Source organism: Daldinia loculata, assembly GCF_022478755.1.
Source record: "Daldinia loculata strain CBS 113971 unplaced genomic scaffold F4817scaffold_1, whole genome shotgun sequence".
In the NCBI taxonomy this organism is placed as follows: domain Eukaryota; kingdom Fungi; phylum Ascomycota; class Sordariomycetes; order Xylariales; family Hypoxylaceae; genus Daldinia; species Daldinia loculata.
The window spans coordinates 833625-847973 of NW_026054855.1; the positions used below are offsets into that span (position 1 = coordinate 833625).

General features: G+C 46.7%; 4 protein-coding genes across 4 annotated transcripts; all 4 read left to right on the top strand.

Moving 5' to 3' along the window:
* Nucleotides 1-6476: 6476 nt before the first annotated feature.
* Nucleotides 6477-7588, top strand: F4817DRAFT_322594 (TFIID-18kDa-domain-containing protein). Its single transcript, XM_049301415.1, has 2 exons — nucleotides 6477-6792; nucleotides 6878-7588. Exons 1-2 carry the CDS (start codon nucleotides 6732-6734, stop codon nucleotides 7330-7332), a joined length of 516 nt encoding a protein of 171 aa, XP_049163958.1. The 5' UTR covers nucleotides 6477-6731; the 3' UTR covers nucleotides 7333-7588.
* F4817DRAFT_322596 (uncharacterized protein) lies at nucleotides 7578-8674 on the top strand. The gene has a single exon (XM_049301416.1). It carries the CDS (start codon nucleotides 8195-8197, stop codon nucleotides 8543-8545), a length of 351 nt encoding a protein of 116 aa, XP_049163959.1. The 5' UTR covers nucleotides 7578-8194; the 3' UTR covers nucleotides 8546-8674.
* A 1143-nt stretch (nucleotides 8675-9817) lies between these two features.
* Nucleotides 9818-11893, top strand: F4817DRAFT_322598 (uncharacterized protein). Its single transcript, XM_049301417.1, has one exon. The coding sequence runs from the start codon at nucleotides 10355-10357 to the stop codon at nucleotides 11753-11755; it is 1401 nt and encodes a 466-aa protein (XP_049163960.1). The 5' UTR covers nucleotides 9818-10354; the 3' UTR covers nucleotides 11756-11893.
* A 94-nt stretch (nucleotides 11894-11987) lies between these two features.
* Nucleotides 11988-14104, top strand: F4817DRAFT_322599 (TBP-interacting protein). The gene is made up of 4 exons (XM_049301418.1): nucleotides 11988-12343; nucleotides 12412-13179; nucleotides 13238-13569; nucleotides 13643-14104. The coding sequence occupies exons 1-4, from the start codon at nucleotides 12200-12202 to the stop codon at nucleotides 13773-13775; spliced, it is 1377 nt and encodes a 458-aa protein (XP_049163961.1). The 5' UTR covers nucleotides 11988-12199; the 3' UTR covers nucleotides 13776-14104.
* Nucleotides 14105-14349: the final 245 nt, after the last annotated feature.

Sequence of the window (14349 nt, forward strand, 5' to 3'; positions counted from 1 at the left end):
TTTTTGTTTTGTCTCTTTTTTTTTCTTTTCCTTTTCGAAATAGCAGTCCAAGTAAGAATGGACGAAACAAAGGGGAAGGAAAAGAGGAAAGGAGGATATCACGAATCGCCAGGAACGAGGCGATCAATAATAAGTAGTGTTGGAGGAAAGGGAGCTAAGAAAGTTACCAGGGTAGCATTGACCTCTAAATGCAGTAATAACGGGAAAGTAGATTATTGTTATTATTATTATTGACTTGGGAGAAAGTAGTAAAGTAGTAAAGTAGCAAAAAGGTGGCAGAGTGGCAGAGTGGTAGCAGCATCCAGGCGGGTAAGGGGTGGACAATGACCAGGCATGGGTTCCGGGGGAAATGAGTTATGAAGCATTGATACTTCAATGCGCGCTATTGCATCCACACCACATTACATCCTTCCGTGGCTCATTGATCATAGCTTATTGCTCATGGACATGGCTCATGGATAATGGCGTTCAAGTTTTAGATAATGGGGCCAACGCCAGCGCCAGTGCCAACGCGAGGTCCCGGTACCACAATGGTGTTAGGTATGTTATGGTGTATGATATGGTGAATACATTTGTAGATGTATAGTTGTATATTTGTATAGTTCAAAAATTAATAAATGGACCTTAAACATACAGCTGGAACGCGCGCTGCTGCGAGACCCGTTACCCTTGAACGCCTCGTTCCTGCTGGCTGAGACGATAGCATCAATAAGAAATTCCTCATCCAGCGGTGGCGGCGTGGAGCCCCATACCACCAAAGGGATCCAAGGAGGGTCCAAGGAGGAGGACCCATTTCCTAGGAAACCCCCCCAAGGGTCCAAGGGATGGGTAGGTAGCGTAGACTTGGTGTAGACTGGTGTAGACTGATGTAGATCGCCACAATCGAAGGAGAAAAATAACGAAAACGCTAGCTTCGTCAGGAGAACGATAGACAACAATAGACGGACTCATCCACGACTCAGGCGTATTTTGTCTCGTCCGGTCCAGAGCAACGAGAACTTGGCGCTTTACGAACGCCAGCAGAGCAATAGAAGACGGGGAAAAACAACGAGAAAAAAAACTTGATAAACAATTCGCATAATGAACACGCAGACGCAACGCACGAACGCACATACACCACTCAATTCACACGAGGCTTGCCATTGTACATTTAATCAGGTTGAGACCGGTATCTTTCTTGGCTTGCAGAAGGTGGGATTCTTTGAGGGACCGAATGCCATACCACTGATGAGATTGATGAGATGGTTCGAAATTTTTTGTGATCTGGGAAGGGATGGTAACAACGAGATCCCCCCATCCTGAAAAAAAAGCGCTAGCCAGCCCATCAGATAGATCGGCGGTAGTGCGCACACAGCTGACACCGACTTTGGAAAAGACTCCGATGACGGTCTTTAATTAGCGTCCGGGGGGGCACTGACTCTCTCTGCTTTGCGTGGGTCCCTGCTTGGATGGCCCCAAGCGAAGAATTTTGGAAAACAAAAAGGAAGCAGTGGATTTCGTGGAAGAGGCAAATGGAAGGGAAGGAAAAAATAAAAGTTCCAAGCGAGTGGAATCCCGTTTCGACTCGTTTCGGCGTCAGGGTACATAATCCCTTAAAGACAAGGGAAGGTGGGCTGGTGGGAAAGTGGCTCAGGGGGGTGTCGCCCTAACCTAGCGCGTGTATTACGGCATGGGTAAGCTGTTAGGTACACAGGTACCTAAGATACCTACCTACACAGGTACATACCAGGCAGTTTTTAGTTATCTCATCATAGCCTAATGGCCCTTTTGGTTCTTTCTGCACATAGCAGAACTGCAATTAAGGCTTTTTAAGGCTTGGAGTTCCATTGATTTGGGACAGGTCTGGGACCAATCTAGCTCCGTCCAGGCCTAATTGGATTCAGATCGAACTAATGGACCAATATTCTTCAAGGGATCGTAATACCTAAATCGTAAATAATATCCCTGCGTGTTCAATTGCATAACCTCGTAATCCAATATATGCATACCTTAGTGTTCCATGCTTGGATTGGACGCATCGATGTGGGTTTTAGGCATTACGTGTACCTGTTGTAGTTGTATTGTACTGCTGTCCAGTATCATTCTGCATCTGTATCTGTATCTGTATTTGATCCCGTCTTGTGAGGGTGTCACTCCAAGTTTCCATTTCCATATCACCGCATCGACTGTCTCAACTAATTTTGCCGGACAGCCAAATCGACACGGCGACATGCATTCAACATTGGAAGAAATCATGATGGTGTATGGACGGGTGGTATGGTAGAAGACTTTGCCCAGCCATCGAACATCGATTCCATTTGCAAATCACACCCTGTCATTTCTCGGATATGGATGAGGTGTCGTGTAGACAGGATCAGAGCAGGATCAGTACACTCTTCGTAACCATGAAAGAGTCTCCAACCGCCGTCTCTTGATTGCCTGCGGCCTATATGACTAGTCGTGGTGTGCTGCAGCATGCACCTGTCGGTGAGTAGTATGGTTCACTCCAGCATCGAACCGAAGGAGAGAGGCAGGACGACTGGTGATAAAATGGTCTGCTGGCGTTTGGGCATATACATTACATTACATGCTGGGCACGATTCGGGGTATGTATGTAACAAGACATTGAGGATATTACTGCTACGGCGCAGTCGGAAATCTTGGGGGGTTTTTTTTTGGATGAGAAAACTCAAAAGAGTGACCGTAAGATTGCCACGATTCTGACGGCGATCATGATGTGGTGAAAGTCCTCAAAAGCCAGAAAGGAATGTGTTAACTTCCGATTTAGCTAAACTAGCGGAAAGCGGGATATGTCCAGCGGGAGGATTATGAGATATCTGGATGTGTACCTGACGGACTGGACGGACCTGGCGGTGTATGAAACGTCGTCCTAGAACTTCCCATGCGCCGTTCATGCTGATAGGCATATTCCTTTCTACCTTTGCATTTTGCATTTTGCATTTTGCATATGTAGAACTTAACATGTCGTGTGGATGGCCATGCGTTCGATATTAATTTCAATACGGATTCTTTAAGAAAAAGTGAGGCGAGCTGCTTCTACGGGGCTGGAATTCGGCGGTCTACACTAAAAAAGCGAGTGATGATAGACTGCATATGGTACACGTCTAGACGGGATGAAAAGTATCCGTGCGTTCTTCTCTTCGGGGTATTTACGGCAGATATACAATCATATACATCATTTTTCACAATTATAAAGTATTCGCCTAATTCAGCACCGGGTCAGGTAGAATGTAGCCCGTTTATTTGGTTATGTAGCATTTGTTACTCCGTACCGAGGATGACGGGCTGGGGAGCCACATTGGAACGCAACAAGCCTACTAGCGTCGGTGCCATGCCGTTTACCTTTAGGACCTTAGGCTGCTTTGGTTAAGTACCTAACTTACATACAGCTCGTAATACCTAAACCGTCCCTACAACATCACCAAGAGAAATAGTTCCAAGAGAAAATAGCCGCTATAGCGTATTCACACCATCCATTCATCTAAGTGTACTTAAAGTATCCATCAGTTGTAACCATCTACACTACTATTAGTCCGGCTAGTGTCCACCGCGGACGGGCATCGCCATCCGGGAAGACTAACGAACGCCGCGTCCGCCTCGAATCTCTTTTTTCCTCGGGGCTGTCCTGACTCGAATCAACTTAGCCACATACGTAATCCAGCCTCACCCGTTTGTTGACAGTTGACTCGCCGTACGGATTAGCGCGGCTACCGAACAATTGGCCAACATAGGAAAGTCAACAGTTGTATTGCGCCGTTTCATTCGTTGAAACCCTTGGCTGTCAAGTTTCCGTTCCTGGCAAATGTAACATGTTTGCTACTCCCATCGTGTTACCGGCAACATGACCAGTTAGTTGTACGATAACATGAGTCTTGAAACGTTTACCCTCCGGTGATAGTGTATCAGCCGGGACTGCAGCTCGCCAGAAGACTTCTATAGTACACGTAGAATTCCGTAAAAATCTACCCTTACCCATTCTCGCTCTAACATAGTACGTACTTGATTACTTGATTTGTTTTTATTTTTACTTTTTCACTTTTATTGCCGTTCGGTTGATGACGTAGAGTTCAGCTTTGCGCGAGTCATACAACACAACTAATTACCGGAGCGATCCTATTTTAATGTTCGGCTTTCCCGACTTCGCCGACCACATCTTTCTAGCGCGTAGGGCACATCCGGAATGTCTAACCTTAGTATGAAGTTCGATTCGACACATCGTAAATCTAACGAACGAACGGAACGGGCGCGGGTGAGATGGCACAGAGCCCTGCTGCCTCCCGAGAACGATAAGGCGCTGTCGTAAGACGACGCCTTCGGGAATGTGCTTATTTGCTCGTTTGACTAGGGAATTGAGTCTCCGCATCATCGACGGACCATCTGCAAACCCAATGAAGATCTCCATCTACTGAACTGATAATTTCTTATTAGACATACTTGGCCCTCTAAATGTAACATTTTTTTTAGCCCTGATTATGACGTCAAATATTCCAAATTACTTGTATAGTAATAATATTGCGCTTCTCCCTTTCTTTGAGTGTGTTGTCTTACACCCGGATAGTACGATTGTATACCTACCCGAATTGACCGCATAATACTTCAAACTATCGAGAAGCTACAGCAATGTTTCTGAATCTATTATACCCATATGCATGATAAACCAATTTCTTTCGCAATTGACCGTGACTCAACGTAACGTCCCTCCTATCAATATATTAAGGCCGTGCAACACCTTGGGTCTAATATACTCATGCAAGTCATCCCCTAACAAAGCCGGAGAGAGGCCGAAGGATCGAGCACGAACCTGTGTTCGCATCTATTAATTATGCATCAGTCTGCCAGGTTCTCGGGAATAGGGGAGTCACGTTGGAGGGGTAGGTCAATCCCCATAAGATGCTAGAATTATAATCTTACATGCAGGTAATATAAGGCTGAGGGTGTAGGGAGTGCTATTGTGAGCCCATTTACATAGACCTAGGTCAGCCTCGGTCGAAGCGTGGGATGTATCTAAATATTCCCCTACTTAAGTATGAGAAGAGCATAGGTTTAGGATAGGATTGGCTATAATCCAGTGGCAATATATACGGGCATCTGTGACTAATGTGATTACAGTGTCACATCTATTACTTAAATTAAAGTATAACATTTTGTGATATAGAATCTAGGAATACCTATCAAGAACTTGCCATCTGTCAGCAAAGTTGCCATTCAAATAACGAGACATCTTCACCGAAAGCATCATTGCCGTTTAGCCGTCGAGATTATTATAACCACAATGTAGACATTATCAACAGGCCACTAATCAATTTCGGGAAATAGCCGTAGTACTGTCGCCAGCTTTATTGAGGTTTATCATATTCGTAACTCACTCGCCACAAACTTGGTTAAACAGAAGCAGCGTAGAGGCCGAGTTCCACGAAGCGGCAACCCAAGCTTGTACACCGCGCCTGAATCGCCGACGATAACGCATCGCTTGATCACCAAGGAAGGCAACAAGCTGATGTTCTACAGACGGTGACGAGCTGAACAACTGGTGGAGGATGACGGGACGGCGAAATGTGACGAGGTTTGTCGCTCGCTTGTCATAGCAGAATCAATGATAGTGGCTGTTTCGGCGGATGCATAATCAAGTTTTCTATTGTATGATGGTAGGTAAAACTCGTCTATTCACGACGATATCGCCATTACCGTGCTACCATCCCCATGTTGCCGTTTACACCGTTGCTGAAAACAAACCTGACTCCATTCGTCTTTTACGATACACTTAAGGGTGCGTCCGATGCGCTAGTTACCGATAACCATCGAGCACTATTCATTATTAGTGAGCCGCGTAGGATTGCAGTAGCAGGGAGATGTTTAGCTTACCGCCATAAACACACAGCATAGACTCATGTATGGACTTAGCCTCTCCCCTATTCTCGCAGCCTTCCAGAAAATGCCCATGAATCTGTAATGCAAAACTTAGCCTCATTCGCAAGGTGGCAATGTGCGCAAATTCAGATAGCAATAAACCTACCCCTGCTTATTCCTGTCGAGAATCGTTGGGAATATTTGGTGTACGTAGGCGCATGTGCAGATAAGGAGGAGGATGACGAGGAGGAGGGACTGGAAGTTGAAGAGCGCAGACTGGATTTGACAATTAGTATTAGCATTATCGCGTCAATATATCGAAATCTAAACTTACCATGTTGTCAACCCGAGTTGTTAGTTAACGATAATGTTATACGCGTCGTCTATTGTTCTCGAATGCCGGTTGGTTTGCTATTTAGGTACTCATGCGGCGACTCACGGTTTCCGCCTTTCTATGTAGAAGCCAGCTGTCGACAGAGTTGGAGAGCTTACCTAAGAGGAAGCTTATCCGGCGATAATCCGTAGCGTGAAGCGTGGATGACAGGGATCTGAATGGGGGAAACCGTCAGCTAGATGGTACGTACCAATGTTTAAATTTCAGCTCCAAGTTACACGGACAGAACAAGTCAGGGGTGGGTGGGTGTACCTAACATTTATCTGATCAGACCCCACTACCAAACATCGAGGTACGACTTCCTCAGCCTTACGCTCTCTCTCTCTCTTTCTTTCCGTCAAACATCAACTTCGACATCCGATATCACCAACGTCTCTTACGCACATCTATGATTAATGACTAGCCCCAATTCATAAGGCTAGAAATCCTTCGTCCAAGGAAATACCAGCCTTGCCACCTTATATTTACAACAGCACCATTCGCGTTCATCATGGAGCCTCGCGCCCGTGCTGGTAAGAATGTGGGCAAGGAGACTTTCAATGCGAAAGAGAGTGCGTATATTACATCTTCTTTATTACTCAATGCCAATATACCCACCCCACAGCCACTCCAAATAAACTGACCGAACCCCTCCAGTCCGCGCCCTGCTCTACGCCTTCGGCGACGTCCAGGACCCGCTGCCGGACACAGTACGCGTGCTAGACGAGATCGTGACCGAGTTCCTAGAGGGCGTCTGCTTCGAGGCGAGTCGCCACGCGCAGGTAGCCGGGCGCCAGAAGCTCAAGTTCGACGACTTCGAGTTCGCCCTGCGCCGCAACCCCCAGTACCTCGGGCGCGTCAAGAGTATGATCGAGAAGCGCCAGAAGATTAAGGAGATGCGCCGTACTTTCGACCAGGAGGACGACGCGCTTGCTAAGGAGCACGGTAAGGAGAGTGCTGCCGCTGCTGCTAATGCCGCGGCTGGTGGGGAGGACGACCTGCTTGGCCTCGATGACGAGGATGAGGATCTCGAGCTTTTGAATACGGCGGCGGCGGCGGCGTCGTCGGCGAAGGGTACGGGGAGCAAGAAGAGGAAGAGAACGCCGAAATAGGCGGGTTGCGGAATGGGCATAGGCATTGGATGGGATATGACGCGGTGTCTCATTATGAATGGCGACTATGATGAATTTGCATATTTACAGGCATAGCAACGGCGTTGGGGGTAGGGAAATACCAGATTGCATTTTAGAGTCACGATAGTCTGGGTCGGGTTCTTTTGCTCGAGACTAATACATGCATGCTTTACCAATTTACATTATTTTTATCAAGTCATTCCGTACGAAGTACTATAATGATTGCTTACACTGGTGCTTGAAACTGGAAATGTATGTTTACTCCGCATAGTTAGTCAAGGTATATACTAACTTAGCGGTGACCTAGGGGCCAATACAAAGTCTCCGGAGTGGCCACTTCAATCAAGACGAAGGATCGTGAACCTTGGCGTCTGCCGGTCCAGACGCGACAACCGAACCACATCTAGAAGGTAAAAGCTTCGCGTGCTTCCGAAGTATGGAGAACCTGTGTATCCGGTTTATAAGACAGGGACCTTTTGCCATTAGTGCTTCTAATCCCGAGCCAAGATATTAGACGGGAGGATTTCTAAGGTTTGCTTGCAGTTCATGATCGAATTACTCATGGATTACTTACATACTACAACCGAGTAACTCGGCTCTAATAATAGCTCTTTGGTATTATTGCGGCCTAATCAACCGACGAGAACCTCTCGTCTAGAGTATAAATAGACCGTTAACTACGGCCATAGCTCCCCTTAACATTTTAGCCTCACCTCACTCCCACGACCTCAGATACGAGCACCAGTGCCAAAGAAGCAAGTCTCATCATTACCCTCAAAACCAAATAACCACGACACTCACCCACCTAGCGAGAAATCATCCCTACCAACCAACCAACAAAATGCGTCCCACCCTCACCCTCACCCTCCTGCTCCCCAGCCTAGCAGCCCTCACCACCGCATCCCGCGCCGCCGACCCCTCCGCCGTCTTCTACGCGGAGCTCTTCAGCGCGGCGGCCGACTGCAGCGGGACCACCGGCATCAAGGCATTTCTCTACAGCCGCGGCGCGTGCCAGAATACCGCCACACCGGGCACCGGGTCCGCGCGCGTGCGGTACAACGAGCGGCCGGAGACGCTTTCTCTGACGGGCTGGACTGGACTTAATTGTACTGGTGAGTCGGTGGTGGTGGGCCCGACGGTGGGGGTGTGTGTGTCGCTTGATGGGACGGCGGTTGCGAGTTGGTCTTATTAGGGGTTAGGTAGTGGGGAGGGGAAATAAATATATATATGGTGGATGTTGTATATATGGGCATTATAAGCGTGTAGGTGTGGAAAACGAGATATATTAGGTGTATATACTTATTTACACGTATATTTTGGCTGCATCTCAATGAAATATTTTCTGTGAACTTATACGGCTGGGTAAAGCTTCGTGTGTAGCAACACCAGTCACTAGCATTAATCGATGAATAGCTAATAACTTCGAGTAGCTATTGGATAGCGGATATATAAATACATTGTACCCTACTGCCAACTTGTCCAAACTCTACTAGAGTTATTCTAGTACGATACCTTATGTGTAGCTGGTTATAAGAACGAGGGAGATCGAAGGAAATCCCTTGTAGTGAGTCTCTCACTACTTACATCTTCGTACTTATACCATGAGATAGTAAGGAAGTCACTCTTTACCTATATACATCGAGACAGCAATGAAAATAGTTCCCGGTCCCTTTAAAGCAAGTATTACGTCGGGAAGACCAAACGTCAACTATCATCACTAAATCTATGCTTATTGCCATGATATATTACCAAGAGCTTCAAAACGTCGTATCTTGCAGTACCTTGACAGCCGAATAACTGTCATCTCGAAACCTAGTAAAGTTTCCACTTTCAAGTTTATACATCAAACTCTGGTATAGCCTCAAAGTAAATCTCAGATCCAAACACACCTAGCGTAGCTAGTCATCTAAGGTTTAGAGATCAAGCAGCGTGGTACTAGTAGTGCCCATGTTTAATTAGGCTTTCCATATCAACAAAACCATCCCATCTTTATACCTTCAATCTTACATCCCAACACTCTATGTATCAGTGCGGCACACTTGCCGGTTCCGGGTAGTAATCAGGTACTAGGTGCTACGCCTAGTCGCATCGGGAGTTGGAAGTATTACAACCCTACATCGCGATTTACCAACCTAACTTACACATGTAGACAGTTTCCCAAAAAGGTTCCCGTTGCGACTCTCAGCCCCGGATCATGCGTCTGCTAGGCCGGCTAGTCCGGCGTTGCGACCCACGCGGGGTAACTACCGATTCGCTGGATGGACCGCGACATCGGGGTCGATAGGACGATCGCGCCAGTAGCTTACATTGTCTTGCTCCAGTGACAGATGACATTTTCAGGCATTCCGACAGCCGCAGAGCCAGTTTCATGGTTCCTAGTTAGGTGAGTGACAAAATAAGTTGTAGATACCTACAACCCACGCTAGCACTTAGATGGCTTCTCCTTACTAACTCCAGCCTTAAAGTCTAAGATAAAGTATGAAAAACTTATAAGAATAGTGTTTATAGTTAACTAAACTACTCGCTATTTTCAAACTTAACTCGGAATATTCGCTGTGATAGAAGATTTAGTAAAATTGAGCCTATGTTGAGTAAGTTCAAAGTACAAAGCATTGTCACTCGCTTGCTACTTTTCCCACCTTTAACAATACCGTCGTATCCCAGTCAAGTATATGAATCCTCAGACCCCACAACAAACTTTCGGCGGATGCGGCCACTTTGGTTCGTAGTGGTTGCATCTTGGGATGGGTACGTTCTAACAGAGAAGCACGTTATGGTTGCTAATAATTTGTCTTCCCCCGCTTATGACAGGTCGATCTTCAGCCCAAATAAGTTACCAGAACCTATCCTAGTCTCTTCAATATTACTTGCTAGGGAGAAACTGAGATAGGGTACTCGCCGTAAAGCCATTCCAAACCTCGTTCATAGTCGTCTTTAAACCTGTGTAGATGAGTACAGAATCGGCGCCCTTAGGATTAGTTGGAGCGCTTCGGAGATATTGATGATCATGTCGCCCTCTATATTAATTCCCGAAACTAAACAACTCGACAATGGTGAAGAAATCGTCCTCTCTTATCTCCCTATCTTGGTCGACAAACCCGAGAAACACAGCGATTTCGAATCAGACTTATCAACTGTCGTAGACATTGAGTCAGATCGTTTTTCTTCGGATGGGCGAGGCGGGTCACCCGGACCTCCCTTAAAACCTGGAAAGACTTATCCAAGCTTGGGAATTCGAGGGTGGTTTGGATCAACATGGCGTAAAAACAAAGCACCAATTTTGGTATTCGCAGCACAGTTCTTCGGATCGCTGATGAATCTTATTGCTCGCCTACTCGAGATAGAAGGAGGCATGCATCCTATGCAAATCCTCTTTGCGAGGATGAGTATGACAGTTATCGGTGTCTCCGCATACATATGGTGGAAGAGAATCCCACACGGCGTATTAGGGCATAAAGATATCCGGTGGCTCCTGGTATTGAGAGGGTTCTCTGGTTTCTTTGGTATATATGGTATGTGGTATTCAGTCAAGTATATACCGCTTGCTGAAGCAACCGTTATTACTTTCCTCGCCCCTAACATCACCGGGTACTTGTGCCATATCTTCATGCACGAACCCTTTACACGAGTTGAGCAGCTCGCGTCGTTTGTGGCATTAGCAGGAGTCGTGCTCATCACAAGGCCGGCGTCCCTCTTCTCAGGTGCAACTTCTTCATCTGCTGCTAATATAGTAGCGGAAGCCGTCGTAAATGCCACGGCAGAAGCAACTTCTTACCCTGGTGGAGAGCATATCTCAACAAGTGCCGAGCGCTTGAAAGCTATTGGCGTTGCGCTCTTGGGCGTCCTTGGGGCAGCGGTTGTTTTCACGACATTGAGATGTATCGGGAAGCGGGCGCACCCTTTGATATCAGTCAACTACTTCAGCTCATGGTCCTTGATCGTCACAACCACAACTCTGTCCCTTGCGCCGCTGCTCGACTATGGGCAACCGGATCTACGTCTTGAACTACCACACTCGATCCGCCAATGTGCGCTGCTCATAGCGGTCGCCGCATGTGGTGTAATTATGCAGATACTTATGACAGCTGGTCTAGCTATCGAGAAGAGCAACCGTGCAACTGCTATGACCTACACACACATGTTATTCGCGGCGGGTTTCGACCGTTGGGTCTTTGGCAATAAAATGGGGTGGATAAGTCTCACAGGATGCGGACTCATCGTTAGTAGTGCATTATGGGTTGTTCTTACGAAGAAAGAGACGAGGAAGAACGGCGATTATGAAGATGTAGAGAGAGGAGACATAGCTGTTGTAACATCTACGGATAGCGAAAACGCACCGATGCTTTGTGAGGATGTGGATAGAGATACGAATGAAGAAGGTTTTGTGCTTAAACGACTGTAGATATAAGATAAGATTCTATAGATAGATTGAGGGTGAATTGTATAGAAGCGATAGAAGATGCGTATATTGAATGAAGTACCAAAGTACCTCTACTTAGCGTTGAGCTTAGAAGGAACTTATCGAAGCTTTACATATAACTACATATACAGTAATCAAACACAGTATAAAAACGGACCATACAAGCGCGACCCAGAAAAGTTTCGCGACTTTAGAGCTCTAACATCAATCCGTTGACCCAAGCTCCCAACTCTGATAAGTTCATAATAATTTCTAATGCGACACCGATTTTCAGCACTTCTTCTAAGCTAACTAGTTTTACATATGATTTCTAACCCTACAAACCTTTTCAAATAAACAATCAAGATCGGTCGTTGATTGAATCTGCATTACCTAGAACCACGATTTATTCCCACCATCTAGTGATAAACTTATCCCTTCGCAAAGATGGTGCAAATCAGCGAGGTCAAGGGCAACAATCGCGAAAATCGAACTGCTGCTCACACTCACATCAAAGGATTGGGCCTCAAGTCCGATGGCACAGCTGAGAGGCAGGCCGGCGGCTTTGTAGGCCAACAGCAGGCCCGAGAGGTAAGTTCCAGCCTCCTGGTGTCCGCTATATCAGGCTGACTACTAACTTATTTTTCTACTTGACATAGGCTGCTGGCGTTATCGTCGACCTCATTCGCTCTTCGAAGATGGCCGGCCGTGGTGTATTACTCGCAGGCGGACCCGGGACCGGAAAGACAGCACTTGCGCTTGCGCTGAGCCACGAACTCGGCACCAAGATTCCCTTTTGCCCAATCGTCGGAAGCGAGATCTACTCAACCGAAGTGAAGAAGACCGAAGTGTTGATGGAAAACTTCCGAAGAGCCATCGGGCTAAAGGTGCGCGAGACGAAAGAGGTTTACGAGGGTGAAGTCACAGAGCTCACCCCAGAAGAGGCAGAGAACCCGCTAGGTGGCTATGGAAAGACTATCAGCACGCTACTGATAGGTTTAAAGAGTGCAAGGGGCCAGAAGAAGCTCAGATTAGATCCAAGTATCTATGAAGCAATCCAGAAGGAGAGAGTTACTGTTGGAGATGTCATCTATATTGAGGCGAACACAGGTGCCTGCAAAAGAGTTGGACGATCAGACGCGTATGCCACAGAATTCGATCTCGAAGCAGAGGAGTATGTCCCTATTCCAAAGGGTGAGGTGCACAAGAAGAAAGAGATCGTGCAAGATGTTACACTTCACGACCTGGACGTTGCCAACGCCCGGCCCCAAGGCGGCCAGGATATAATGAGTATGATGGGCCAACTTATGAAGCCCAAGATGACGGAGATCACAGAGAAGCTACGAGACGAAATCAACAAGGTCGTCAGCAAATACATTGACCAAGGAGTAGCTGAACTTGTCCCGGGTGTCTTATTCATTGATGAGGTAATACCCGTCTACCATAACGTACTAGATTTTGAGTCGGGAAGCTAATCTACGGTAGGCGCACATGCTTGACATCGAGTGTTTTACATATCTCAACCGAGCGTTAGAATCTTCAATCTCACCGATTGTCGTGCTTGCCTCGAACCGTGGTATGTGCACCATCCGTGGTACGGATGGTGTTGTTGCCGCACACGGCATCCCCCCTGATTTCCTAGCTCGACTCCTCATTATCCCTACCACACCGTACGAGGCCGATGAGATTAAACGCATTGTACGCATCCGAGCAACAACAGAAGGTGTGCAGATCACGGATGCTGCTATTGACAAGATCGCCGAGCACGGTGTGCGCATTAGTCTCAGATACTGCCTTCAGCTGTTGACTCCTGCAAGGTATGTATTCAACAGTTTACAGTGTTTCTTATTCCTTTCGACGCGGTCTAGTAACTGATTTATCAAAAAATAGCATTCTCGCTCGAGTCAATGGTCGTAGTCAGATTGATATTAAAGATGTTGCAGAGTGCGAGGAGCTTTTCCTCGATGCGCGACGGAGTGCCGACTTATTGAGCGGTGAGACAGGACGTGGGTTTATCTCATAAGCACGTTGTGTCTTAAGAAAACGGGAGGTCTTAGACCACGGACGGGACTTGTCATAATAATCCAATTTCGCAAGGCTACGGCCCCGAAACTACGAGAAATAGGGATTCGGGATAGGAAAATTACATTACGGAGGGGTTTCGGAGTTCCTAAATGTACTGTGTATGTGTATGTATGTGTGTGTGTTGGTTGTTCACAATATAAATAGAGAGACAACCTGGTTGGTTGCTTTCCAGATCGCCAACCCCAGAGATAATACTGAGACATTGCAAAACGACGACTCTTCAGAAAAACTTGGCTAGGGACAATGAAAAGTTATGGGTCCACGTGACTTCTACCTAGGCTAATTTCGGTTGACATTGTCTTTGTTGTTGCTAGTAATTGAGGGGAATGAGAGCTCGTAAGAGACAGTGTTAGGTAGGTATTCAGTCCGTTCCAGCAGGGGGACAGCAGAGCATAGAGCATTCCTAGTGTATTGTACCTAATGTAGCTTTGAACTAAGGGGTTGTCATGTTGTGTCAAGCAGTTAAGAAGGAAACCTTTCTAATTTCTTTTTTGACTGCGTCGAACAAGGCC

What these genes read in the sequence shown, in the direction of transcription:
- F4817DRAFT_322594 (XM_049301415.1), top strand. Translation starts at nt 6,732, where the DNA reads ATGGAGCCTCGCGCCCGTGCTGGTAAGAATGTGGGCAAGGAGACTTTC. An exon ending in GACTTTCAATGCGAAAGAGA is followed by an intron (nt 6,793 to 6,877) that starts GTGCGTATATTA and finishes GAACCCCTCCAG; the next exon opens with TCCGCGCCCTGCTCTACGCC.
- F4817DRAFT_322596 (XM_049301416.1), top strand. Translation starts at nt 8,195, where the DNA reads ATGCGTCCCACCCTCACCCTCACCCTCCTGCTCCCCAGCCTAGCAGCC.
- F4817DRAFT_322598 (XM_049301417.1), top strand. Translation starts at nt 10,355, where the DNA reads ATGATCATGTCGCCCTCTATATTAATTCCCGAAACTAAACAACTCGAC.
- F4817DRAFT_322599 (XM_049301418.1), top strand. Translation starts at nt 12,200, where the DNA reads ATGGTGCAAATCAGCGAGGTCAAGGGCAACAATCGCGAAAATCGAACT. An exon ending in GCCAACAGCAGGCCCGAGAG is followed by an intron (nt 12,344 to 12,411) that starts GTAAGTTCCAGC and finishes TACTTGACATAG; the next exon opens with GCTGCTGGCGTTATCGTCGA. An exon ending in CAGCTGTTGACTCCTGCAAG is followed by an intron (nt 13,570 to 13,642) that starts GTATGTATTCAA and finishes ATCAAAAAATAG; the next exon opens with CATTCTCGCTCGAGTCAATG.